Raw genomic sequence first — 26432 nt, 5'->3', positions numbered from 1 at the left:
CCTTGAGACAGAATTTTCAAGAGGGGTAAAATCTATGGGGAAAGTATAGAGATTTCTACTGCCAATCAACCAGTCTTTTTGGTCATATTCTTTGTTTCCTCCTCCGGAAATCCTTTTTGCCAGTTTTCCTACCGAACCCGATTTTGTCCTATCTAACCTCCGCTCCAGGACCTTCCAACACCAACACGCAGCATCATCTTAGCAAAACAGCTCCTTCCACTCGTGCCTGAATGGAAGCAGGATGGAAAAAGCACCCAGGTCTCTCCATGGGGAAGACAAGTCTGTTATGAATGCAGGCCTCACAGCTAAGACAAATGTAATCACCTCAGCTTCTCTTTAAACACTAAGTCACCCTAGCTTATTTATTCAGTATGTTTTCCTTTGCAGAGGTACCTAGCAAGACATGGAAGCACCACCTCTGACTTGGGAGTTCTGCAAGAGTAACTAGTAAAATAACAGTCAGAGAAATAATTGAAAAAACACTACAGCTTTTCCTGACTGAGCTGGTTGCGAATGAATGCCTTGCAGTAAACCAACTGGTATGAAAGGGAAGGAATACTCACATTTGCACAGTGGTCAGAAAGTGTCCTGGGAAATGAGAAGAAGTAAGAACTGAAGTTATTTCTTTGCTAAGTCAAAGCCACTGTTCCAGCCACCGTTTCCAGAAACTATTAGCAATGAAATTTAAGGGAAAAAAAAGAAAAAAGAACCTTGAACGTTCATGTCAAATGATACAACTTTAATTTCTAAAAGGTGATAAGTACTAAGAAACTGGTCTAGTTGACAGGCAATTAATCCTCCTTGCATAGTACATTTATCTCCATGGGATATCAAGATTTACAACACTTCAGGAAAACTGGCACCTAAGTGAGCAAGCAGCCTCAATCCTATACAAAAGTTACAGACAGCCTAATTGTTTCCAAGTTGTACTCTCTAATGGATCCAGAGAATAGTCTTTGCTTTGTCCCCATCTATCCCACAGTACAGTATTCTCTCACTGTACTTTACAGTTGGCCTCTGTATAGAAAACATAAAAGGCTGCAACCCACACTGAAATAGTAATTCACAATTAATTAGCTTAATTCTATTCAAATTTGGCCTTTTTGAGGTCAAATACCTCAAAGTATGGAGTCATGGACTTTATTTTTTCATGTAGAATGTGCATCTCACAACACTTGTGATTACTTGATAAAGACTTTGTCCAGAGGATGTTTAATCCTTCCTTTGAGAGGGAAAAAAAAATGAGGCTTCGGTTTCAGAAGTGCTCTTGACACTCATCTAAAATAAACACTGAACTTACAGGAAGTCAAAAAATTTTAACTTGCTTAACCAGCTTACTAACAAGACAAGAGTAGAAACACCTTTTCATATTAAAAAAAAGAGAAAAGTTACATTTTGCTGTATGTGTTAAGACATATCTACAACAAATTTTTTGTTCCTTTTACAGAATGATCACTGGAGACTAGCATTGTACTTACATCATCATTAATTAATCCCTTTTTTCTAGTAACTTGTGTCCTGATTTTCAAAAGCACTCATTATCAGCATATCCTAGGTACTGACTGGTAGCAGCAGGCATTCAGAACTGTTGAAAATAGACTATTAGTACTTATACTTATGCTGCAGATGCACCATTTGAAAATATTTCTCTTGAAAACGGGCAACTTTACTTTTTAGTCAAAATCATTCTTGTAGTGTTTTAGCATGTTTGAAATAACTATTACCACTAATTACTTAACACACTGTAGTGGATTATGATCAAAATTAATACGTCAAAAAATTAAGTTTATGATAAATAAACTTTGGAAAAATTTATACAAGGCCGTAAATAAATAATTTGAACTTCAGTCTCATTAGGAAATAAAACAATACGTCACACAACAATATCATCCTACCTAAACAATACAATCTTGCTATATTTATTGCATAATAATCTGAGAGTAACATCTTAAGTAAAATATGTAAAGAAACAAAACCATTAGATTTACTTTCTTTAATATTGAACAACCAGTTTGTCCTTTGTACATAATCCAATTTAAAGATAATATAATTAGCATTTCCAGCATTAACAGTCTGTATTTACAATGAATGAGATGGGGTAGATAATCTAAAGAGTATTCAAATCTGTATGAAACAAATCAAAATACGAAGATTTACAGTAGTAGGCTCAAAATCCAAGACTTTTCCATTGATGGAATGCAATTTAAAAGGCTTTATTGCCTTTATTATTTGTAAGGGTTCCTGAAATGGTGATTTAAACATCTGAAATCTTCAGTAATGCCTTCATTATTTGTACATGACATTAAAAATTAATTCCAATACTTCTATTTTTCACTTGCTTGTAGACCAGTCTGAAATCTGATGAAAGGATAACAAGAAAGTTTACTATATAATCCTAATTCCATATTCCTGAATACAACGGTTGTAAGTAGATGATGTCAGTCCATTCCAAGGGTTATGTACACAAAACTCAGAAAATGTTCTTCACTCTTGCATAAAATGTGTACATAGTATCAGTGAGTGGGTGACTTCAAAGTTTTTATGGTTTGCTGCTGGCATGGACCTTTGCTGATTGAAAATAAAATAGCTTTCACTCTATTGTTCTAGTAGCAGTTTTAGAAGTTAATCATCAATCCCCGGTGTTTCACCCTGCTGTATTCTGGAGGCTATTCTAATGGCTTCTTCCAGAGACTGTTGTTCTCCAAGCTGAAACAAATGCATTTAAACATAGGTAAATCCAAAGTTTTATACATGGATAACAAATGCATTAAAAAAGATATGAAAGCAAAGATCTAGATATCAAACAATATTTTAGCCTAAATAAGCATGATCAGCATTGTCACACCTCTCCAGAGTAATATATATCAGCAGCTATCTAATCAGCATGACAATTAAGACAGCTGCTGATAGGAGATTAAACTAAGTTTCTAAGTATCTACCGAATACATTTGCTTCAAAGAACTGCTCCAAGGTAAACACACTACAGGACACACAAAGTAGGTGATATTTCAACTTGGCAGACATTACAAAACTAAAACAAGGCTTTCTGAAGTCATGGTGGCTGCTGGATTACATTTTAACACTGGTAAAGCAAATAAACATCTTCACTTTTCGTAACTCTGTAACAGAAAGTCAGCTCTTTGGAAGACCATATAACAGTAATTTATAGAAAAAGTCTTTACTGTAGAATCTTGAGCATATAAAAACCTGTTGTGATGACACTGATTCCACAGTAGTTTAGAGAGGAAATTATCTTGTTGCAACTACAAAGTCATCAATATATCTGGTACTACCAGAAGCAACATAACCTGAATAAAGACAACTGGAGACATGATTTGGGGAAAGAATCCATGGAATTTTATAATATAGATGCTATGCATGTACAACCATGATTGGTACAATGAAGACAAATCTCAACCTCACAAAAAAACATACAGCTGGCCATTACCTGTTGGCCTGGGAGAAACACATATGAGAGTGTGAAAGATAAAACCAGATTATTTTACCTAATGGGACAGTTGTAAGTATCCCTTGTTATTTTTACAGTCATTGCATATCACATTCTGGAGCCACTCAAATCAAGAAGACCCCTCTTATCACCTCGTTAGGACTTTAACCTGACCATCAGGCTACTGGCTTTACCAGTATTTAGAAACAAAACAGGTTAATTTATTAGAATCAAAGTACAAAAGAAAAACCTATCAAAACCTCAGGAATAATCAGTAATATTTTAATCTTGAATTCTCTCTCTCTTCTATTTGTATTATATATTTTAAGTTTAATAAATGTAAAGATACTTCACCAAATGCTCCACTGTTGGTAAAAAAAGAAGGGCATGAGCAAAGAGTGCCTATATTTTCCTTTAATTCAAAGGACACACTGCTGAGGGTGCAACTTTGCTTTCCTGCAAACAATTGCCTTCTGATATGGTTTCTCTTACAAGCAGTTTTGGTTACTGCCAACTTAGCTCAAACGAGAGGAGTTCAGAATTCAGCGCTTCTCAATTTTCATTGCTCTTCAACCAGCTATTTTCCATTTAACAAAGGAGGAAATAACAATCTCTCCTTTCTGCTTGAAGATATTAACACTTTTCCTTTCAATTTGAGCTCTTAAGAGCTCTTTCATACCTAGAAACTACTTTTTCATTACAGTGTTTGAACAATGTGAGGAATTATTTACAGAGACTACTGCTTGTACTGTGCTGGTTTGGCACATACACAGAAGGTCCCTATTTCCAGAGATTTCTGATTGTTAATCTTCCTATATAACTGTTTGCACCTTTTCACTGTTAGCATTTCAAGGTTCAAATAACATAAATTCACTATTTTTATAAGTTCATAGCAATTTATCCTTGAGAGTTTGGTTTTATACGTGTCAGCTCTATATGTAAAGCTGAAGGATGAATGAAAGCACATTTCCACTGAAAACCTGTGACTCCATGAACAATTCAACTGACCTGAAGTTTGACTCATCCCTAACCTCCCCCTTTTTTGGAAACGCTACAAGTAAAAATCAGGTGCTGCTTATTCCTCTTCCTAACCCTATATATTATTTAAAACATGAGACCATATGGTTATGGCCAATTTTTTTGCTGGGATGCCAAGCTTATTTGAATCATTTTGTTACATGACTAGTAACTTCTAACTCTAGCAGAAGCACTCCAAAAAACATTTATCCCCATCTTACCTGTACTGCAATTTGTGTCCCATTGGATGTCGCCAACAATGTAACAGGTCTAGTTTCTGTAGTCACTAAATGGTGCCCGTGTTGCTGATGTCCCATTTCTGAGGAGGCACTGTGAAATGCTGCTAAGTCTTGAGCCACAATGGCAACCTTCAAGACCAAAAGAAGAGAATCAGCTGGGTGACAGATCTGGTACTGTACTGACCTCATACAACCACTGTCTTCAGAGTTAAATTCAAACCTGTGACTGTTCAACTTTTCCTATCTGCTAAATAAGTTACATTCCCATAATATTAAGCAATAAAATTATACAGTTCATACTGTATTCTATTCTTAGCTCTGCCACTCACCTAAATGAATTATCGGACTGGTACCTCGGAGTTTTGTCCTGGTAGAATACATGAACATTCTGCCATACGTTGATGTACATCAGACACTTAGGAGGTGAATGCTATGACCAGGAGGTGAATGCTACGGCCAGGTGCTGAAAACTGCTTTACTAAGATAAATCTACGTGAACACCAGAACTGTGATGGCTTAGATGCCCATTTTATATCAGTTCATAAAGGAAGATGACACATGTATGCAGGATGATCTCTTACCTGCTGTCCTTCGGTGCCCTCTGCAGTAACCATCGCCACGGAATGTGTTCCTGCAGAAGAGATGACGGCGTCGTGGGCAGGGACGGTGATGGTGGTGCCATCTTGTGTCACCATAGTGATAGTATTGCCGATGGCCTGCATGTCTGCCTGGGATATGTTGACCTGAAACACAAAATAATTCATGAAGTAAAAATAAAAGGTTTGGTTGCTGCTCAAGTCATACTTTTGTCAAGGTTTTGGCAATATAACATATGTTTTTAAGTGAGGTTTAAACAAAAAAAATGATATTCCTTAACAACATTTATCAAAAATCCCTGCTAGTTGGATCAGCAGGAATACTTCTGCTAGTTCAGTTTCTTTATTTGAAACAGTGTGTAGCAACCCAGAAGAAAAAGGCAACTTGCTCACAATAGCATGGAAAAACATTTTAAGCCATGATCTCAAGTAAACTGGCCAAAAGATCTAGTAGGCGTTATTCCACTTCCTGACCAGTGTGCTCATTCATTCCTCCGGAATCACCATCACTCTTTGGCCAAGTCCCCAACTGTGACAAAGAGCCCTTGTTTTTGTCTTCACTGGGATTTAACAGTTCATGACCTTTCAGACACACTTATCTGTTTACAGAAATAAAAATCTGACTCCCAGTAATAAAAAAGAGGTTGCATACTTAAACCCAGAGTCTACAACTCCATGTTAATCACATCATATCCCAAATAACAGCATGATAGATTATCTATGCATGTGTCTTACACAGTGGACAATGGGATTTAAGGTAGTACCACCTGACATACTTTGACCTTAATGGAAATACTAAAGAGGCCTATGAAGGCTTAGAATTTAAACCAAAAATAAATCCATAAAAATTAATGATCTAAATTACTGATGTCTCCAGTATAAATGCATTAGGGCATCAGATACATGATCTGATGTCTGTTTTACAAGGCAGTAAATCCCAGAACTGAAGTCAAGCTGAAGGATAATTTAAATAAATGTAGGAACTCTATGTCAAGGCTTCTGCAGACCAATGTTCATTTTAGAGGGTAAAAATGCCAGCTACTTAGTACTGCTGCAATGTCCAGAGCTGGCAATGTAACAGCCGCCTTGAATATTTCATTTTCAGTTTGAATTCAGAATATATCTTTCATATGCTACTGGTATTTCAGCTGCCCTACCATCTGAGATAAAAACTGTTCCTCACAAGCCTTCAGTATGCTGCTATAGTGAATCAAGAGAGTTGTGCTGAAGTCCCTTCCCAATGAAATTTCATATGAAATCCTTAAAAATATATATCCATAGGAATCCTTACAAAAATACAGCCATAGGAATTTTCAAGTGGAGGAGGTAACAAAGCATTCCTTATCCTTTGGCTTATGTTAGGAATGGCAAGAACTGCACACTACCAAACTGCTTTTAAAGCAGGCACCTGGACTGGAAAGACTTCCCACTCCTTCAGCCCCCCAAAGTGTGTGCAGACAACAGAGAAGATGACCATCATCTATTAACAGCATAATTAGGAAATTCTGAGAAACCTCAGAAACTAGGTTGTATATATGACAATTGTTAAAACAGCTCATTAAGAGTGACAAAGATATCAAGGATAGACAAAACCCCTACCTTTGTATTAATAGTTTCACATGTCAGAATATGTGGTTTCATTTAGGTATCCCACAGGAGGCATAACACTAAATATATCCAGATGCAGCTCCAAAGAAGCTTCTTTCCTTAAGAAACCCATGTACATATTTATTTATGCTAACACGTGCCTCAGTTCTCAGTTTATTTTTGTAAGTCTCAAACACTGTGGTTACTTACATGTTGGGTTCCATCCTGGGATATTAGTGCCACTTGTTGACCTAATCCTGACTGAGTAACTGTAGCAACCTGTGCAGAAATTACATCTTCTCCCTCTACCCCTGTCACATACGTTATCTGGGAGCCTTTGAGAACATCTTCACCTTGACCTATTTGAGACAAAGAAGGTAAGAAGATAGTTTACATACTCTAAATGCTGCCAGGAAAGCAAATAACAAGGATTAAGTCCCAGCCTGGTTTGAAGTTTTTAAACACTCCAATGGAAAAATTAAGTAGAAAGATGAGAAAAATAAAAGAGACCAAAAGCGAGCCAGAAAGTCTGTTATTTTGGGAACACGGGATGTAATGGATGTAATCTTCTAGCAATGAATTTTTACACATATAAACACTACATATGAAGAAACTATACATTTAGCTTATAAGCAAATATTAAAATGGTGGCAAACATTCCTAATTTAATTATCATTAAATGTTAACTTCTCCACACAAGGGACTTCATGCAAACACAACTGGAAGCTTTTTAAAAAAAGTTATTAATTAACGAACATATAGAAGAACACAGAGATACCTTTGTGTGGAGATTTAAGTAAGTTCATTATCTTAAGAAATGTTTAACCTCAGCAAATGAATCTTATCATTCCGTTAAGAGAAGGAATTAGGCTATAGCAAATCTTCTTGAGGCATTCAGTGCAGTTTCCCATGAACATGTAGCAAACCAACTTTTCTAACCAAAACAACATTTCCGATATTCTGTCTGATCTAAATATCACCATTTGACAAGTGGTATATATATCCTGTCACATTATCTTCTTTGGTCTCATCTTTTATAGTCATAGGATTCAATACTCATGATACCATGAAAAACATACTCTGAGGGGTGCTGCAGCACAGAAGCTTATTTTCATCTCTGCCTCTAGGACACCTCACAGAACTGCTATAACCAACAGCAGAACAGCAGAACCAACACAATATCAGCCTGCTGCAAAAACAATGGTTTTTTTCATCAACTCCTGCACACAAGACTGTCACCAACCATGGCATTATATATACTCTCAGAAAAATCCAGTAGGTTGCAATCAAAGTAGTTTAGATTCTCTCAGTCCCTTCCCCACATTCATGTTTATTGCAGGTGTGCTGAGACTGCAACTCAAATTTCTCTCTTATCCCCAGGACTGCTATAAATGAGTTTATTATCTGATCAATTACTCTCTCAATTTCTGTTTACAAGTTACCTACCACACTAAAGTCTTACAGAGAAATTAAGATGTCTTTATTAAGTACTTCCAATTTTTATCTATGCTTTAATTTCCTCGGTTATTGAAAACCCCAGAAAAATACTATCCAGCCCATTTTTTTTACAACAAGAGAACTGAAGACTGAAATTCTAACCTGGAGGTGGCTCAAAGAAAGCCTCTTGTTCCTCCTCAATGGGCTCAGTGTCGTTGTGCGCTGTCCGCTTGTGCATAGCAAGAGTAGAAATCTGCTTGTAGGTTTTCCCGCAGTGATTACAGTTGTAGGGTTTGGAATGAGTGTGTACAACATGATGTTTGTATAAACTGGAATACTCTGTAAAACGTTTATCACAACCAGGAACTGTGCAAACGTAGGGCTTCTCCCCTATATGGGAAAACAAGAGGGACAAAGAGAATTTTATCCAGGACGCACAGAAAAAATTTGCCAGCAAATGATATGCACTTTCATTACCAACCATACTTCCATTTCAAAGGCAACAGTAAAGCTCATCCTCACAAAGTTTATCAATGCAATCTCTTACTGCCTTTTTTTAAAAACTACTGCCAGTACAAGTTGGACCCATTTTTTTCCCCCTTTCATCCCATCTAAAACATCCTTCTGATGAAGACAGAATGATACAGGCTGAAAGCTGCCATGTCAGTTTGCCATTCTATTGAGAACTTTTTTCTTTTGTTACTGGAAACCCCATACTTTTCCTCAATGATCAGGTATGGCCATTCACTAGTAGTATCACCTACTTTTGAGTCTGTGAAGCTCTGAAGAAATCTACAGGAAGTATATGTTTAAACAATTATGGTTTCATAGATGTCCTAGTTAGGACAGCTGAGATCAGTTCATCATGGTGGGTGTAACCCAAAACTGTATTCTATAGCCTTCCATGTCATTTCCCAGAAACTAGACTATTGTTGTCAATAGACTATTCGCACCCTCTGCCCATAGAGCATGGTGGGTGTAACCCAAAACTGTATTCTATAGCATTCCATGTCATTTCCCAGAAACTAGACTATTGTTGTCAATAGACTATTCGCACCCTCTACCCATAGAGCCTGACTCCTCAGGCTATAAACTAGGTGTTAAGAGGCCTGTGAGATAGAAGGATGTTTCTGTCCTCACACCCTTTGTGAACTCCCCGCCCTGAGGGGAGTACCAAGCATTCCTGCCTGAACTGGAGGATATATAATCTTGGAGTTTTGGAACATTTTTTCAACCCACTCGTGGGATCCAGAGGACGGCTGCATCTCATCGCTCTCAACCAGACTTAGACCACCACTGGACTGCGATCACCAGTTCTGGCCAGACTGCAGCAGCTCTCCCACCAGCAGGTTCTTCCCCTCTCCCTTTACTTTGGACTCAAACAGGGCCCAAGGAACACCACTTTGTTCAGGCCCCAGGGTACTGGGTTACACATTTGGGTTTTTGTGGGTTGAGACCAATTGTTTGTTTGTATTATTGTACTTACTGTATTATTTTAATAAATTGTTATTCTGACTTATAATCTCTCCTTTGAGTTGGGTTCATAGGCAAATAATACGCCATCTGTGACTATAACAATTTATTAAAATAATACAGTAAGTACAATAATACAAACAAACAATTGGTCTCAACCCACAAAAACCCAAATGTGTAACCCAGTACCCTGGGGCCTGAACAAAGTGGTGTTCCTTGGGCCCTGTTTGAGTCCAAAGTAAAGGGAGAGGGGAAGAACCTGCTGGTGGGAGAGCTGCTGCAGTTTGGCCAGAACTGGTGATCGCAGTCCAGTGGTGGTCTAAGTCTGGTTGAGAGCGATGAGATGCAGCCGTCCTCTGGATCCCACGAGTGGGTTGAAAAAATGTTCCAAAACTCCAAGATTATATATCCTCCAGTTCAGGCAGGAATGCTTGGTACTCCCCTCAGGGCGGGGAGTTCACAAAGGGTGTGAGGACAGAAACATCCTTCTATCTCACAGGCCTCTTAACACCTAGTTTATAGCCTGAGGAGTCAGGCTCTATGGGTAGAGGGTGCGAATAGTCTATTGACAACAATAGTCTAGTTTCTGGGAAATGACATGGAATGCTATAGAATACAGTTTTGGGTTACACCCACCATGCTCTATGGGCAGAGGGTGCGAATAGTCTATTGACAACAATAGTCTAGTTTCTGGGAAATGACATGGAAGGCTATAGAATACAGTTTTGGGTTACACCCACCATGATGAACTGATCTCAGCTGTCCTAACTAGGACAATAGAGAAACAACTTTTACTTAAATATCAATGAAACAAATGTCTAAATTACATTGTAAAGTACAAATATAAATTGAGATACAGAACATAGATCTAGGAAGCCTGTCTGTGTTTTATAAAATACATAATGCTACCAAGATGATATGGCTATCACAGGCTTTTACATTTTAAAATCTTCAAATCTATGGTGATTTTTTCTGCCAGCTAAACCTGAAAATCAAAGTTGGGTAAGTATTTTCACCTCCAGTCTATAAAAAGGAAGTTTTGACCACAGTTTCAGCAGCAAGGAAAACACAGCTGGGATGAAAGAGTGACTCATAACAGTGAGCCAAAGTTAAAGCTCAGACTTGTCCTTTACTGTTATTTATTTACAAAACAGCTCACAAGTGAGGCAAGCCCCAGAACCACATTAAAGATTTAGCCCAATGTCCACTGAAGACAAGGTTTTGCATGGTTTAAAAAACTTTGTATCCAATCCAAAATTATTCTGCCTTGACAGCATGGTGGGAAACCTAACTGCTGAGGGGAGAGGAGACCCAAAGAGAAGCACCAAGCCAGGTCATATGAACATGACTATACCCAATTACAACACACCAAAACATTGTTCACAAGGAGAATGACAGCCTCTCCCAGGCAGATTCCACTTCAAAATACAAAGCATCGCTCATATACCTGTGTGTATTCTCACATGATTCTTATAATTAGTTGCACTGGCAAAAGCTCTCCCACATCCCGGCTCTGTACAATAATAAGGCCTTTCGCCTGTGTGTGTCCTGATGTGAACTTTTCTAATATTAGACGTAGTGAATGACCTGCCACATCCTTCAAAGGGACACTTAAAGGGCCTTTCACCTGAAAAAAAAAAGACAAGAAACGGTACATATGCAAAAGTTATAAAAGAACAAAAACACTCAGTTACACTTAGACTGAATGTAGGAATCCAAAGCTACCAATTCTATCGTTGAGATCCTCAGTCAGAAATACCATGAACACACCACTGTGAAGTATTCTAGTTTAGCAAAAACTTGCAAAATTTGGGAAAATTATACAGTCTGTAAGCTAAATTATGAAGCATTTAGATTAGTACTTTATAATGTATAAAACAGACTCAGTTGATTTGATGAGCTTCCACATCATCTGTATTCTAACAAGTACTTAATACCCTCTCCAATTCATACCTATATTATCCAAAACAAGTGTATCATACCATTTGCACATTTGTCAATTGTTAATTCATGAAATGAAAAAAACCCTTCATGGTTTAACATATAACCAAGATACAAATGGGTAAGTAAAACTCACTCAAACTGAGAAGAACAAACTTTATAAAGAGAGACAGCCATGAAACTCAAGTTTCAAACCCCAAAACCAAAGCAATCACAAATACAGATTCTTTTAAAGTAAGTCTAATAATGTAATGTAAATTTAAGCACAACAACTTACGACCCTGCACCAGAACATTTCACTGTGAACACCAGACAAGGCCAGCCACTAATACCACAATACTCCTGATCTTTCAGGTCTATCAAAGCACACAGAGAAGGAGAGTGAAGGGGGTTAAGTCTGGAGAAGTTCGAGCCACCTGACAGGCTGTCGTGCACCTCAGCACTTCTAATGCTAAGTATATTCCACCCACTATACTGCTTACCGAAGAGAAGAATCCAAGAGCAAGAGAGGGCAGAATACCACTGCAGATACAACAATAGGTACTTAGAGACAGAAATAAAAAAAACAAGTCATTATAGAGACACTAATACCACAAAACTCCAAAGCAGTTAACTCCTTGGCAGAGGAAACTCCTATTCACTCCTTCGGGCAGTTGTTTCAGGAAGGTTTTTCAAGCCTTTGCCAAGGCAGAGCATGTGTATTACGCACACACGCCTCAGTGTTGTGTTACCATGGTTCCCCTAAGCCTTGCTTCTGCCAGGACCTCAAACGCGCCAGAAAGGAGCAGAGGTGCAGAGCCAACCCCGCCCAACAACAGACCCTACGCTAGAAACGAAAACAAAGTGCTCTTAAAGAATGCCCGCAGGAATGTCACCCGACCGGTCAGAGAAGGCAGCCTTTTCAGTTTCTAATGGCCTAGTTAGCAAAGCGACCTGTTTCCAGGTGACCGAGAACTGCAGCACTAGAAATGCAAAGCAAGTCCGAAGCCTTCAAGCTCTACCCCACTGCAGCATGAGGTACCATCCACACCAGCTTCTCTGATCCCCGAGTTGTGTGCCTGGGGAAGTCACCGAGGAACCCGAGGCAAGCATTTGACGGCACAGAAAGTGAGACTGGACTGCTACTCAAAGAGAGGGAAAAAATCAGTTTTGGTTAAAACAGGCAGATAATTAAGAAAGCACTAACACCGATCTGCCTGATAAAGGAAGGAAAAGGCTTCAGAGCCATGGAAGAGAGTAGGAGAGCCCAGACCTGTCGCCATCGGGTGCACTGCTGCAGCTTGCATAGGGCATGAGCACACACTGCTCCATCCATGTGCACAAAGGACTTGGTGCAAAATCTTCTCATTCTTTAGCTTCCCGAAACTACTCAGAAATCTAAAAAAGACATTCCTGCACTCTGGTCCCTGGACTGGTGGGAGATTATGATTCTATTATTCATATTGTTCAAGTGGGTAGGTTACATAAGGCTGGCTCAAGTGTTGCCTCAACTACTAATTAAAGAGATTCAATTACCACACAACTTATGTGGACATAAAGAAGTAAAAAAAAAAAAAAAGTCTACAGCTAATCAAGTTGTCCATACTCCAGAAACCTTTCAGTCCACAGTCTGTACTTGATGTAGTACACAAGATCCACAGTTCTCTTCTAGAACTGAGATATTCATCCTGATGACCAATTTTACATCACGACAGCACTAATCTCCCGAGAAAGCACAAGAAATATCTTAATGTAATATTTAGGTTTTACAATTTTTATTGCCTGCATTTATATCCCACCTCCCCACATTGATCTGAGAAAAAAACCCAAACTATTTCTTTTGTCTTTTCTTCTTTACTCACTAAGATTCAGAATGTTCAGTGGAAAAACTTGTCAGTGTTCTAGCAGAGATAAATATACTTAATGGTATAGGCTAGCAAGTGATGGATTGTTCTTCCTAGATTTAAGGGTTGTTTTGGTGTTTTTTTTTTTAAGATCTCAGGAGCAAAGGAGACATCGTGCAAGCTTTTTTACATGAGTGCACCCACAGAGTTTTGCAGAGTTGTAGTGTATGCTTTCTATATTTATGTTTTGCCTTTCAAATGAATCTTTTTGGAAAAAATATAAGATTTTTTTTTTTAATGCATTTGGAAGCTTTATTAACAGTTGGTTTTCTATGATGTTTTTGTTCATTTTTCTGCTGCATAAAGAGAAGGGCAATCAGGATAACAAGCTCAGAAGTATTAACCTTCATGAAGCTGGCATGCAAGTTGTATTAAAGCACCAAACCTGAAGAACACTGATGGCATTTCAAAAAGGTGAGACATATTATTGAGGAAAGTTCCTTGTTCTGTTACAGCTGCAGATGAAACTGTAAAGGCAACAAGTGACTCAGTGACAATTTAAATGAGGCATTGCTAAAGTTAGTGCATTTACAATAGCAGTGTGGATGCTTGGGCACTTTTTCCTAGAAAAGCATGCTGGATTTCCAGTAAATGCTTACCATGCTGAAATGCAGTTGAGCTCACTGGGCTTCAGAAAGAGAATACACACAGGCTGATTTTGTAAGTATAAAGTCACAAAACGAACAAACAGAAAAAAAACCCTCTTACCTCAGTGAATTAACAGAAAAGTACTGAGTGATAATAGTACCTGTGTGGGTTCGAATATGTTTCTGCAGGTCTCCTGAAGTCTTGAATGATTTAGTGCAATTTTCTTCTGTGCACCGATAAGGCTTTTCCCCCGTGTGTGTTCGAACGTGGCTTTTTAACCCATACCCTGAAGATCAGAAAGGATGTTACAGAAGTGTAAACACAAAACTAGGATACTCATAAACCATCACCATCAAAACCTGCGCTTGCCATTCCAAGCAGGAAACTGGATGATGAGTAAAATTTGCTCTTTCATTCTTCACAAGCTCTTCATTCTACCATACAGAGCAGCAGAACTCTAGATAACCGTTTAGAAATTCTTTCATCCTTCATTTGTGAAGAAAATACACTTCCATAATGCTTCTCCTTCCCTTCAGAAGGATAAACTGTAATCATTATAATGTGGACAAATGTTTATTCTGCCTTCTGAAGAAGCTGTGTGCTCTGCATTCCATCTAGTTTTTACCTCTTCCCACTACTGCCACCAAAATGACATTCGCTCACAGAAAAAGCAGTTCCACTAATGAAGTTAGCACCTATATATGTGCTTTTAATGCTAACTGATAGCAGTCACAGACACTCATTCTCTTTAGGATAACTTTTAGGAACTCATCTTCATCAAAAACTCTACCAGTTGAAAGTGAACTTTGGATCAGGCCCTTTGTAAATTATTTTGCAATGAGCATTTTACCAAGATTTTCCTTTCAGCACTTCCCTGAAAATATGACTAAAGAAGCCTGAAACAGCCATTTTAGAAAACAAACCTGAATTTTACTTGTGCCCACAAGTGATGTGTATATTTCTACCAAATAAAGAAAGTCTGTAAGAAAGTGGCATTTGCTTTAATTTCACAACGTGTTCTCCCCAAAACAACTGAAATTCCTACTCTTGATGTTCTTAAAAACACAAAGCATGTGTACCAAGCTGAGCATTAATTCACTCTTTACATGTAAAATGAACTCGGTTTCATGATCCAACCCAGGAGAGCGCTTCATATTTAAACCAAGAGCATTCAGTAATTCAAGTGAACTTTGTCAAAGGCAAAGATTGCTGAACTACAGAGGTACAACAGCTCTGACCAAAAATATGGTAGTTGTAGAAAACAGCTGTTTATAGCCATACAGTCTGTTGCAAAAGAAGAGAACATTTCATTGTGGAGTTTTGAAATCCCTTTACAAACACTATGCAATTAAAGGTGCAGTTCTGTAAGTGTGGTTGTTTCCCTTCTGACCTTTCTCACTAGCATTTATGTATTAGATCACATGAATTTATTTTAAAAAAACTTATTAAAAAAAAAGCCTAACCTTTCTAAGCAACATACTAATTTACATTCAAAGAAAAAGAATTTGAAACAAAACGTGCTCTTCCACTTTCTTCCTTGTTTTATTCTTCAAATTGCATTTTGCATGATCAAATTCAATCTCAGGAAGAGCATTATTTAAGAGCAGTCTGTATGAAATGTAGAGTTCACTTCATGAGATGTCATTCTGATACGAATTCAGTAAAGAACACTTAAATCAGCATCTTCCATGGAAGTTCCTTTCAAATTTACATCAGAAGATCATCAATCTACCTCTAGCCAACAGCTTTCTATTATCACCCCATTTAACTTTTGCTATTAGTCGAACGTTAAGAAAGGTCTATTTTTCAACATTAAAATTTGACTGTAGCGTAACAGGTGAAGAGTAAGGGAAGTATTGAGTGTTTCATCTCATTCCTCCTTCAGTAACTAAGAATTAAATCCTCTGTCATTTCCATGTGCTACACTAGCTGAAAAGATTACTTTTTTTTTGCAGTTCTGCCAACCAACTTAGCAGTTTAAAAAAGACAATACCCAAACCTTAGTTTATTCAGAGACAAACAATAACAAGCAGGAGGAGCTAGTCTACAAAAGATTACCTGTTGCAAAGGCTTTGCCACATCCAGGATGTTCACACTGATACGGTCTGTCTCCTGTGTGTGACCTTTCATGCACCTGTTGACATCCAAGACAGAGACTTAATGAAACATATCTGGTTACTTCAGCACAGAAACAGTTCATTCTCAAAGTCAACAGTTTTCATCACTGATATAAACAGTGAATCTTAGGAAGAGAAATAAATCATGTTTATATCAGTGATGAAAAATAATGAAATATGGTAACAACGTTTTCCCTAAAACTAAAGATGTCTCTTTCTGAAGTTTAAGCTGATCCTTCCAGTCAGTTTTGCACAAAACACTTCTGTAAGCACAGGCAGAGTTGCCATCATGCATCTACATTAAAGACGATATGCAAACATGCCTCAGAGCCCACTCTCTATCTGAGTTTTGCCTCCACTGAATGCTCCCAATGATCCTCTTATATTGCATGAAGCCTCTGCAGCAAGGACACCAGTTTAGCATGTGATCCATAGAGTCAGCTACTCACTGGCGCCTCTATTTAGTCAGAGACAAGGCAGCACTGCAAAGAGGTTACCTCATCAGCAGGTGATTACCTCAGCCTCAGCTGGAATGGGAACAGCTCTACGCCCTTACTGTTTCAGTAGTTCCTTTACTTAATTTAAAAAAGGAAGAGTATTAAGGCGTTGCCATCTGTAAAGCAAAGATGCTCCAGCTTTTCACTTTGAATGTTAGATCATTTTGAAGAGCCAGACTTTGTATTATGATGGTGAAATATTTAAAAAAATAGAATTTTTGCATGATCGTGCATACATGATAAAAAAGTTGATAAAGTGAACACTGGATTCCAGAATTATTGTGACACTGCTGGTGGAATCAATCTCAACAGTGATTTCTTATATTATGGCAATAGAGCAGCTTAACATGATCCCACACCTGCATCTACCCAGAACACTAAGTAAACTCAGCTGAGCACCTGAGACAAATCAATCCAATAAACCTGTAAAATCAATCCACTAAACATTTGACAAAACAGCCCCATTGCAACTGGCTCTCTGTTCATTTCCGTTACTGTTAACCACAAGCTTTCCAAAAAAATCATGTCTACCAAGTAACAATGCACATTGTACATCTCCTCACCTTAAGATGATGAGCTGTTGTGTACAGTTTGCCACAACCATCATAGTCACAGCGAAAGGCTTTCTCTCCAGTCTGCTGAGATTTTGCAGTCACTCTTGTTCCATGTCCTTGCAGGACAATCTTAAGGTAAAAATGAAAAAAAGGAAACAAAAAAACCCACAATCAAACCACACACTAAAAAAAACCAACAACCAAAATGGATCAGAGAAGTCACACAACTTTATTTTGCTATCAAGCCAGAGCTGATTATGACAGGTTTCTTTTGTTTCTCTTTGCTATGCCACATATTTCTTAGTCCTCAATAAATAAACTAACTAGAAATAAATAACTGAAAAGCATAAATTCTGATGAGAGAAACTGTAAAACATACTTGTAGCTAGCAAATTTAAATGCTTGCATTAATTAGCCAAATAGCAAAGACAAAATAATTTAAAAAATAAGACAGTGGTAAAACAACCAAATGAGTAGACAGAAGAATCTTAGATTACATCTAAGGCACTGGACCATCTCCTAAGGGAGATTAGCCATAAATCAGACCACTTTCAAAGATAAAGTTCATGGAAAGGTCAATTTAAATTAAATGCACTTATAATGAGCACTTTTTGAAAATGAAGGAAAGCATTCTGTCCTTGGTCTGCAATGCCTGTATTTTGATCAAACTAATTGGAGCAATTTGAGCTAGGTTCTACTCTCCCTTCTGGCATGACACAATAGGAAAACACACAGAATAGTTTCAGGAGGCAACTTAAACCCCTTTTAAAGGCTTACACTGACATGCAAGAACCTTTCATACAGACTGAACAGAGCAGAAGCCCAAATGTAAGCACTTTGATACGACTGTATGCAAAGTAACTGAGACTATTTTAAAAGGTCTGCCCTATTAGACCACCTCTCTTTTCTTATGGATCCAGTTCTATTCTCAACTGTACAAAAGAACATTGCACAGAATGGATGAGGAGACAACACCTTCAGCTCAAAGCATGGTCAGCTGCAGCAAGTTCCTCACAGTAGTATCCAAATGTGTTCCAAGTATCTCTAAGGATGGAGACTCCTGAAGGCTGTCCCCAGCCTTCACATTCCCAACTAATTCTTCTTGGCAACCAAGGTCCAGCAAAGTGTCTCTCACCTTGCCAGCTGCTCTCTAACCTGCTTTAGATTGCCAGTTGCCATCCCTGAACTCCAGAATCCTCCTGGATTTCACGTGCCCTGTTGTGATGCCCTTTGGCAGATACTGAGATTGTTAAAACTCCCTATGAAGAGGTGGGCCTGTGAACATGAGGTTTCTTCCAGTTGTCTGAAGAAGGCCTCATGTTCTTCCTGACCATGGACTCTGTAGCAGACCACAACCACCACAACCCACCCATGCTGGTCATTCTGACCCATCACCCATCTCAAAGCAGAGCCCTCTGCAGTCCTGCTGTTCCCACATGAAGGGCAGCTCCTGTTTCTCTCCTTCCCCACCTGGCCTTACTAAAGAGCCTGGATCCATCCATCACAGCACTTCAGTTGTCTGAATTCTCCCACCACATCCCTCTCATCCCAGCAAGACTGCAGCCCTGCAACTGCACATCAACCTCTATTTCCTCATTCAGATAGATCAGAAATTTGACTGGGAACAATATTCCTACAGATACTTCAGAGAGGATGGGATACCCCCTGTTACCTTCAGACTGTTCTTAAGACTAAGGAAGCAAAGTTATATATAAAATTTTTAAGCAACTGAAACATTCAACTCCATCACTTCAGAAAAGCTTCTCTGGAACCATGGAGAAAAACAAAACCTACTGGATAAAGAAACCCATTATTATACTATTGTTTAACCTATGATGCATGAATCACAGAAGTCACTTCAGTAAATTAAGGATCAAAAAGAATACTCTTGGTTGAGCACCTGCACTGAAGCACTGTTTTTTTTTTTCCTATCAGTAAACCTACTACTATTTTGTTGTTTTAGCATGTAAAATATGTACACTTGTGGAGATCTGCTATAAAGCTGAAGTATGCCAAAGCTTAAAAGAAAATGAAAACAGTTCTATAGTGCTGATATCTGTAAGGAAATAACCAGATATAATTTTACCAGTGTTAAGATTGTTTTCTTTCTCCCCCTCTTTGTATCAAACAGAACACTGAGGAAAAAAAAAAATCAGTTTAACATTATGAGCACTGGTTTGTTCAAACAAACCAGTTTGTTCTGTTTGCAGAAGTATGTGTTTCTTCACAATACATTAGTTGGTATGACTCGAGCATTATTAAGAATTCAGTTAGTATCATTCAACAAGAACAGATATAGTATTAAAATTACTGTTCTTAAAAGACAATGCATTAGGGAAACTAAAAAATTCTGATGTTAGGAGGCACCAAGTCAGAAGAACGTAGCAAATAAAGCACCTTTATAATAATGTGAAACTTACTGAGAGGAACTGTGTGCTTCAAAATACTTTTAAATACACAGAATTAAAAAAAACCCCTATTTTTAAGAGATCACAAATGCATCCTGAGTTCAGATAGGTAACACAGGAGAAAAACAAAGGTAACAAAGAGCTCAGGTAAGATTTTTATACTGAATCATATAACCGAAGTCTGTATTACGAACAGATGGGTATGACAGACTTGAAAGGAAATACTGTAGGATATCCATTTGGGCACACAGAGTCTTTTTTTCCACATGTAGAAATCACAAAGAGGTTTTATGCTTTTTTCTTTGGTGAAACACCTCACTAACCACATGCAAGTCTAAATGACTGCTTAGCAGTACTACAGCTGTTACCTCTGGACTTAAAAAGTTCATAAATATACATCTATTTAATTCTACGTGTAAATATGAGTTTATTTTATCCCAAGTAATATTAATTCAGAATGAGTTACAAGTAGGTATCTACTTAAATCAAGATATAAACATGATTTGTATTTTCATACATAATTGATAGCTTTGGACCCCTTCAGTTGGCCAACTGAAGACACCTTATATGGGTCAGAATTTGAGACTAAGCCTCAATACCTTTTGAAATACCAGATCTCTTTTTGTTTGGAACATAAGATTGGTACATTTCCATATGGCACATATGTTGCCATACATGTCTAAGATAAAACAACCTTTAGATTTACTTTGTGTGGGGCTGAGGCCAAAATCAACATTTAAGTGGATACTGGTCACAGGTAATTTTGCTTCATAGGCTCTTACTTTCAGTTAAAACCAACCAAGATCTTATCTTACTTGTCCTTGAATTTTACCTTTTATTGGGGTTGTATCCCTATTCCAACCTACAAGTGTGCAAACCCTCTGAATTTCTCAATTTCATTTTCTGAATACAGTAAGATACAGTAAATAATGCATGTATTACGTATTCTCTCCTTCCACAGTCGTGCCACACAGGCAAAAGTAAAGTGTCTGCAGCTTTAAATGTTGTGGAACCTAACTTGTATCACAGATACTGTATTTTATGTTGGAAGATATTTTTCCTCCTTATCTAGTTCATTATTTCTTAAATTAAACACAAAGAAAAGATGGGGCTTCTCTGGGCAAACGTTTCTCAATGCAATGACTTTTCTAGTTTTGATTTTTTCATCTGAACATGTGAGTGTATAGAGGATTTAGTACTATTTTTGCTGTTGGCCATAACTCTTTTAAGCCCAAAATACATTTTGCTTTGTCTTTTCCTTTAATAAAATATTATGTCAAATACATAATTTTAAGGATTCCAGGGAAAAGAAACCAGCTTGAGACTTAATAAGTTGCACCTGTATTTTCCATTACCCCTTGAACTTTTAAGATAACCTTTTCACATTGAAAAGGATTTTATATTTTTATATACTAACAACACGAATCCAGAATAAGAAATGGAAGTATTTTTCTGCTTCTTTAAGCATTCACTAGGAACAACATTTTATCTACTGATTCCCTATAAGACCTGCAATGAAAGGCAGAGACCCTAACAGGACAAGTGGAATCAAAATAAGTCATCAAAGAGAGAACAGTTCCAGACATATGCTTGGAATGGTCTCTCTTGAGAAGAAAATAAGTAATTAATTGAGACAGCATTCTTTCTGCTTTAAATACTGTCAAAAGTCAGTTCATTCTCTGGAAAAGAACTTCTGAAATACTTAACAACTCTTACTGATGAAATACCCAGGTCAGCTTGAAAAATCTTAGAAATCCAACAGAATTTCAATTACCTTTTAACAAAAAAACCCCTAGAAAACAGTAAGTATTAGATGATCTTTTTAAAATCTTGTGAGAGTATCTTGTGCAAAGTGAGATAATATAATCTATCTGTATAGGTTTGAGATCTAAGACTCCTGAGGGGTAGCAGCAGACCCCAGTTCATGGCTACAGGACTACCTATCATGCACCTTGCTGGGCAGAGAAGACAGAAGAAATTAATACTTATTTTGTATTAGGCACATACCTGCATTTTTTTATCTTGTTCATTTTCACCTATCATTCCTGTGCCACTGACACTGTCATTTCCATCAATAGACACCTGAAAAACAAAATTCAAATGGGAAAAACATTTACAGGTTATTTTTACTCCTTTGAAAGACAGAGGGTTACAGATGGATCCTGAGGGCTTATTATTTCATAGCTCTCTAGCTCCCTCTTGAAACATGGTGATCCTGTAGTACATTAGCTGTCATAGAACTAAAATCACCACATGCAGCACCTGCATTACAGGACAGGCAAAGGGAGTGCAAAGTTGTTTTATAAATTTTGTAAACTTAACAATACTAAGTTCTGACAGAACAAAAAAAGGAAACATTTATTCCTTCATAATAAGGATCTATCTCACTCCCTATTAAGCAGAAATTACTTGTTTTGAACAGCACAGGTAATTTGATTCCGAAGGAGTTAAGACAATATGTATTACATCTCAATTTGAACTAGTCAAATTACAACAGCTAAGCAAGGACTTATGTATTGCTCTATGGGTTTGTTTTTAAAAACATTCTACAGGAGAAGAAAGGTATTTCTGCTTTCCAAGGAGCTTATAAAAATATCTGAAAGAATATTAGATGTTAATGTGACATTTTTATTTAAATAAAAATATAATTACTCAGTTTAAAAAAAACCAAACAAACCCAACTCTCTCACATGCAGCAACTCGAAGAACAGTCTTATTAGTCACTGTAGAAAAAATTAATTTAAAGTATACTTTATATAGTTTCCCATTCCTTAATGGCCTCTGTATTAAGCACAGGCATTCACAATACTCTCTGCATCCATTATACTCAAGACCAAGATTAATGCACCTTCAAGGTAAAACAATGAAGAGGAAAGTGCCCAAGTAGAGGCAAGTTTACATTACAAAGAGATTGCAAACAGTCTGAAAGCAGGTAATTTTGGGGTGTCTTTTTTTTTAGAGGAAACAATAGCCATTATGGGACCTCCTGTGGAATTTTTAAAGGGAAGGGAGAGAACCTTCACAGAAAGGAGACTTAAATTACTTCATCCTGAAACTCCTGTTGCTGGTTGAGAAAGCAACTGCTGAAATGAAATTAGAACTTCATAAATGCCACTGGAAACAAATGATCCAAACAGAATGTGCATGCATATGTGGAGACATGCACAAATCCCAGGAACTGTACTTTGCCAGCAGCCATAATGTTGCAGGAAAAGAGCTTATGGAAGGATAGTATGTGTTGTAACCTCTTCACAGTTCTATCACATACCTCCTGACTTTATGTTCACCAAGAGCAAGGATCTCTTTCTTTTTTCCTTGGCTGCTTTGGAAGGAAGGTGGCATTGACTCAGCTCAAAATTAAGAGGACAATAGTTAAGTCTGCACGTGTTTTGCAAGATGTGGGCAAGTAGTACCATGGCTGAAGGAGAAGTGAGGGGCAATGAAAAATGTACATATTCCACCACTTCCAGTGAGCTTCTGTGTAGTCTCCTTGGATCTCTTTGTATGAACTCTCTTATAGTTTCTGTACTGATCCTGGGCAGCTCACTGATCTTTGCTGTTTCTGCCTGTTACGTAGGACAGGAAAACAGAAGAACCACCACTCTCCAACCTGCCTTTAAAATGTTCTTTGCCCTTTTAAGTTTTGAAAAGAAAACCTTAAAAAAAAAAAAATACCCAATTTTTAACCTCTCTTTTGCCGTACTGTGAGAATTCTGGAAGGATTCCAAGGCAGATCTTTGAGTTCCTCCTAAAAGACTGTCTTATATTCTAAAGAAAGTTTTAGTCTGCCTTCAATTAAAAACATAACACCTACAGTGAGTCAAATTAAAGGCTATACTAGTGCACCATTTCACTTCCAACAGCAGCCAGCAGCAGATGCTGGACAATACTAAACGAACAGGCCAAGCATGTAGTGATGCATTCCCTAAAATATTCTTCCAACCTCCAAGTAATTTGCGGCTTATGAACTTCCTGAACCAGAAGTCACATGTTCCTACCTAATAGCCATGGACACATTTTTCTTCTATGAATTTATCTAATTACTCTTTGAATCCAGGGATATATTAGCATCCACAATATCCTACAAGCAGTGCTGTGGCTTGATTTTGTGCTTTCTGAAAAAGTATTCTTCCTTTGTTTTTCCTGAACCCATCACCTGAGAGTTTCATCTGATGTTTCCAGCTCTGAAACTGGTACAGACAATGACAAGTCACTACTCTTCTTTGTGCTACTTAAAATTTTATAAGATCCTATCATACAATTACCTCATGTATTTAATTTCTTCCTGTACCTTTTTCAACGTGTCTATAACATTGAAAAGCTGCTATGGAAAGTGTACATTGCCTCACTGTGAAGTGTACAGAGACATGGAGTAGAATCCCAAAACTACAATTCTCCTTTTGGGGTTGTGACCAGTGAGCTATTATTTGCTTTTGTAAGTAAACCAGGTGTAGTACTTGGAAACTCACTTCTACTGACTTTCTCCAGAGGTTTGAGCAGTACCTTTCAGAATAAAGTTCTGAGATGAAAGTTTAAAGAAAATAAATAGAATTTTTCCTAAATGTAGACACAAGTGAACTACAGAAAACAAATTCACATTACAGAATTAAAAAAAAAAGACATACTGAGATAAACAGGGCAAAAATGCAAATTCACTTGCATTTCTTCTGTTTCTTCTCCACCTTCTCAAAACAGAAACTTATCAGAAATTATGATTAATGTAGTTGCTGGTTAAGAAGGGCAAAGTTATGACTGATTTAAACCTAAACATAACAGTAGTTACAGAAAGTGTAAAAGTTTGTCACTACAATTCAACTAACCTTGAATTATCTTTTATTTTATGAAATGTTAAGGCATAGTCAAACACAACACAATTTGACTGGCTGTGTTAGGATCTCTCAATTGTAACAGACAGAAGCCTAATGGAAAGAATAGTGCATAAGCCATTTACTTATCCTAACTGGCCTTCTCCTAGGATTTGACAGTTCTCAGTGACATTAGAAGACAGATTTTAAAATTTATTCTACTCTTTTTCCAGAGCAATACAAGCACTGATGGTCATTATCCAGCAACTGAGACACTGCTGAACTACAGTCCTGAAGTTGCATCACCCATTACTATACTTATATCATGCTTTACAGAAGACCAGTAAGCAAACAGCATGAATTTTGAGCATCATACTACATTTTACTATTGAAAGTATGGATCAAAGAAGTTTTTTCCAAACTCAGTAACTGTCAATTATCTGTTTTATGCTTCATACAATACATTGTCCTTGCCCTGTACACCAGGCCATTCTCTTCCCATTCAGGAAAAAAAGAAATCCAGCACTAGTGGCCAACAAGAATAATTTAACTTTGTCCTTCTCCCCAAACAGTGTCCTTTCAAGAGGTTCCTTTGCAATGCTGTATTATAGAGAAGATTATTATCTAGCTATGTAAATTGCTTTCCAAATCGGTCTGACTTCAGCATTCACTTTTTCTTTTTTCCACAACACTATGCACTGGAGCTGCTCATGATAGTGAAGCACTGTCATGACAATTTGGTGTTCTCTCTTCTAAGAGTCTAAGATTCTCTTAATTATCATTTTAATTCTTAGACGACAGTTGGCTTTTGCTGCTACACTAAAACATTATGGATGGAGAAAACATCTCTCAGTGTACCTTGGCTGCATACTGCTCCAAAGCACTGATGGTGTCTGGGTCGATGGCAGCATCCCCTGTGTGAAGACCTGCCACTGTGCCATCAGCCTGAATGGCTAAAATGGTATCTGACTGTGGCATTTGCACCGTGTGGTGGATGTAGGCAGTAGTTCCATCCTCCAGCTGGACAGCTTGTAATGCACTCTGGTCATAACTGTCTGAGAAAGGGTATTACAAAGTGTTAGGATTCTAAAAGGAACAGCAATGTCTGCATGTTACATGGGAGACTACTGCTCTTTAGAAAATGTCTCCTGAACTCATAAATACATATGAAATATATGAGAAATATAAACATTTAAAATAACATTATGAATAGCACTGAGGAAATGTTTTTCAAGACAGTACCTCCTATAGTTTTATTTCTGCACTTATGAAAGTACAAACAAAAATTTATATTGGTCTTTATTTACAAAGGAAATGCTTTCCATTTCATATCCACTCACAATAAAAGTGACATGTATTGATAATACTTCAGATTTTATAATTTGTAGATCTGATAATTTTAAGAACAGAATCATGCAAATATGCAAAGAAACACATAAACTATATGATTACTTTTAACAAAAAATTTTTTTATTACATTCTCTCCTCCTGGTATTGTCACACTGGTTTAAACAGACCTAAAATATATACTTGATCACTTTTTCTATAGAAGTGGTATTATTTCCAGGACTAGTATAATCATCTTCTACAGAAACATAAGTTATCATTTGGAATAAATACATTTGCATTCTTGACTGCCAGCTGTCACATTTCTGCCCTACTGTCTAATGGTAAAGTCATCAATAGCATGATCTTTAAAATGTAAGCCAATCTCTACATTCTTTAGCTCAAGCAGGATTGACTGATTCTTACCTAATTCTTTCTCTTCCATTTTCACATGCAATTATTGCTGACATCTGTATAAGGTCTTACATTCCCTACTAACATGACATACACTTACTC

General features: G+C 37.4%; 1 protein-coding gene across 8 annotated transcripts in view; it reads right to left on the bottom strand.

Annotated features, from left to right (window-relative positions):
* Positions 1 to 711: 711 nt before the first annotated feature.
* Positions 712 to 26432, bottom strand: part of ZNF143 (zinc finger protein 143) — a 40402-nt gene continuing 14681 nt past the window's right edge. For all 8 annotated transcript variants that reach the window (XM_051803901.1, XM_051803906.1, XM_051803904.1 and 5 more), the window contains 11 exons: positions 25449 to 25645; positions 21793 to 21867; positions 17387 to 17506; positions 16268 to 16343; positions 14370 to 14495; positions 11245 to 11424; positions 8487 to 8714; positions 7098 to 7246; positions 5286 to 5447; positions 4687 to 4833; positions 712 to 2706 (listed from right to left, as the gene is read on the bottom strand). In XM_051803901.1, coding sequence (XP_051659861.1) covers positions 2623 to 2706; positions 4687 to 4833; positions 5286 to 5447; positions 7098 to 7246; positions 8487 to 8714; positions 11245 to 11424; positions 14370 to 14495; positions 16268 to 16343; positions 17387 to 17506; positions 21793 to 21867; positions 25449 to 25645 — 1544 coding nt within the window. In that variant the 3' untranslated portion in view covers positions 712 to 2622. The remainder of the gene's footprint in view (positions 2707 to 4686; positions 4834 to 5285; positions 5448 to 7097; positions 7247 to 8486; positions 8715 to 11244; positions 11425 to 14369; positions 14496 to 16267; positions 16344 to 17386; positions 17507 to 21792; positions 21868 to 25448; positions 25646 to 26432) is intronic.

This window comes from Manacus candei, unplaced genomic scaffold, assembly GCF_025592945.1.
Source record: "Manacus candei isolate 608988 ecotype Guabito, Panama unplaced genomic scaffold, ASM2559294v1 h1tg000060l, whole genome shotgun sequence".
Taxonomy (NCBI): domain Eukaryota; kingdom Metazoa; phylum Chordata; class Aves; order Passeriformes; family Pipridae; genus Manacus; species Manacus candei.
The sequence above is the reverse complement of the archived record's forward strand: the minus strand, read 5'-3'. Positions and strand labels throughout refer to the sequence as shown.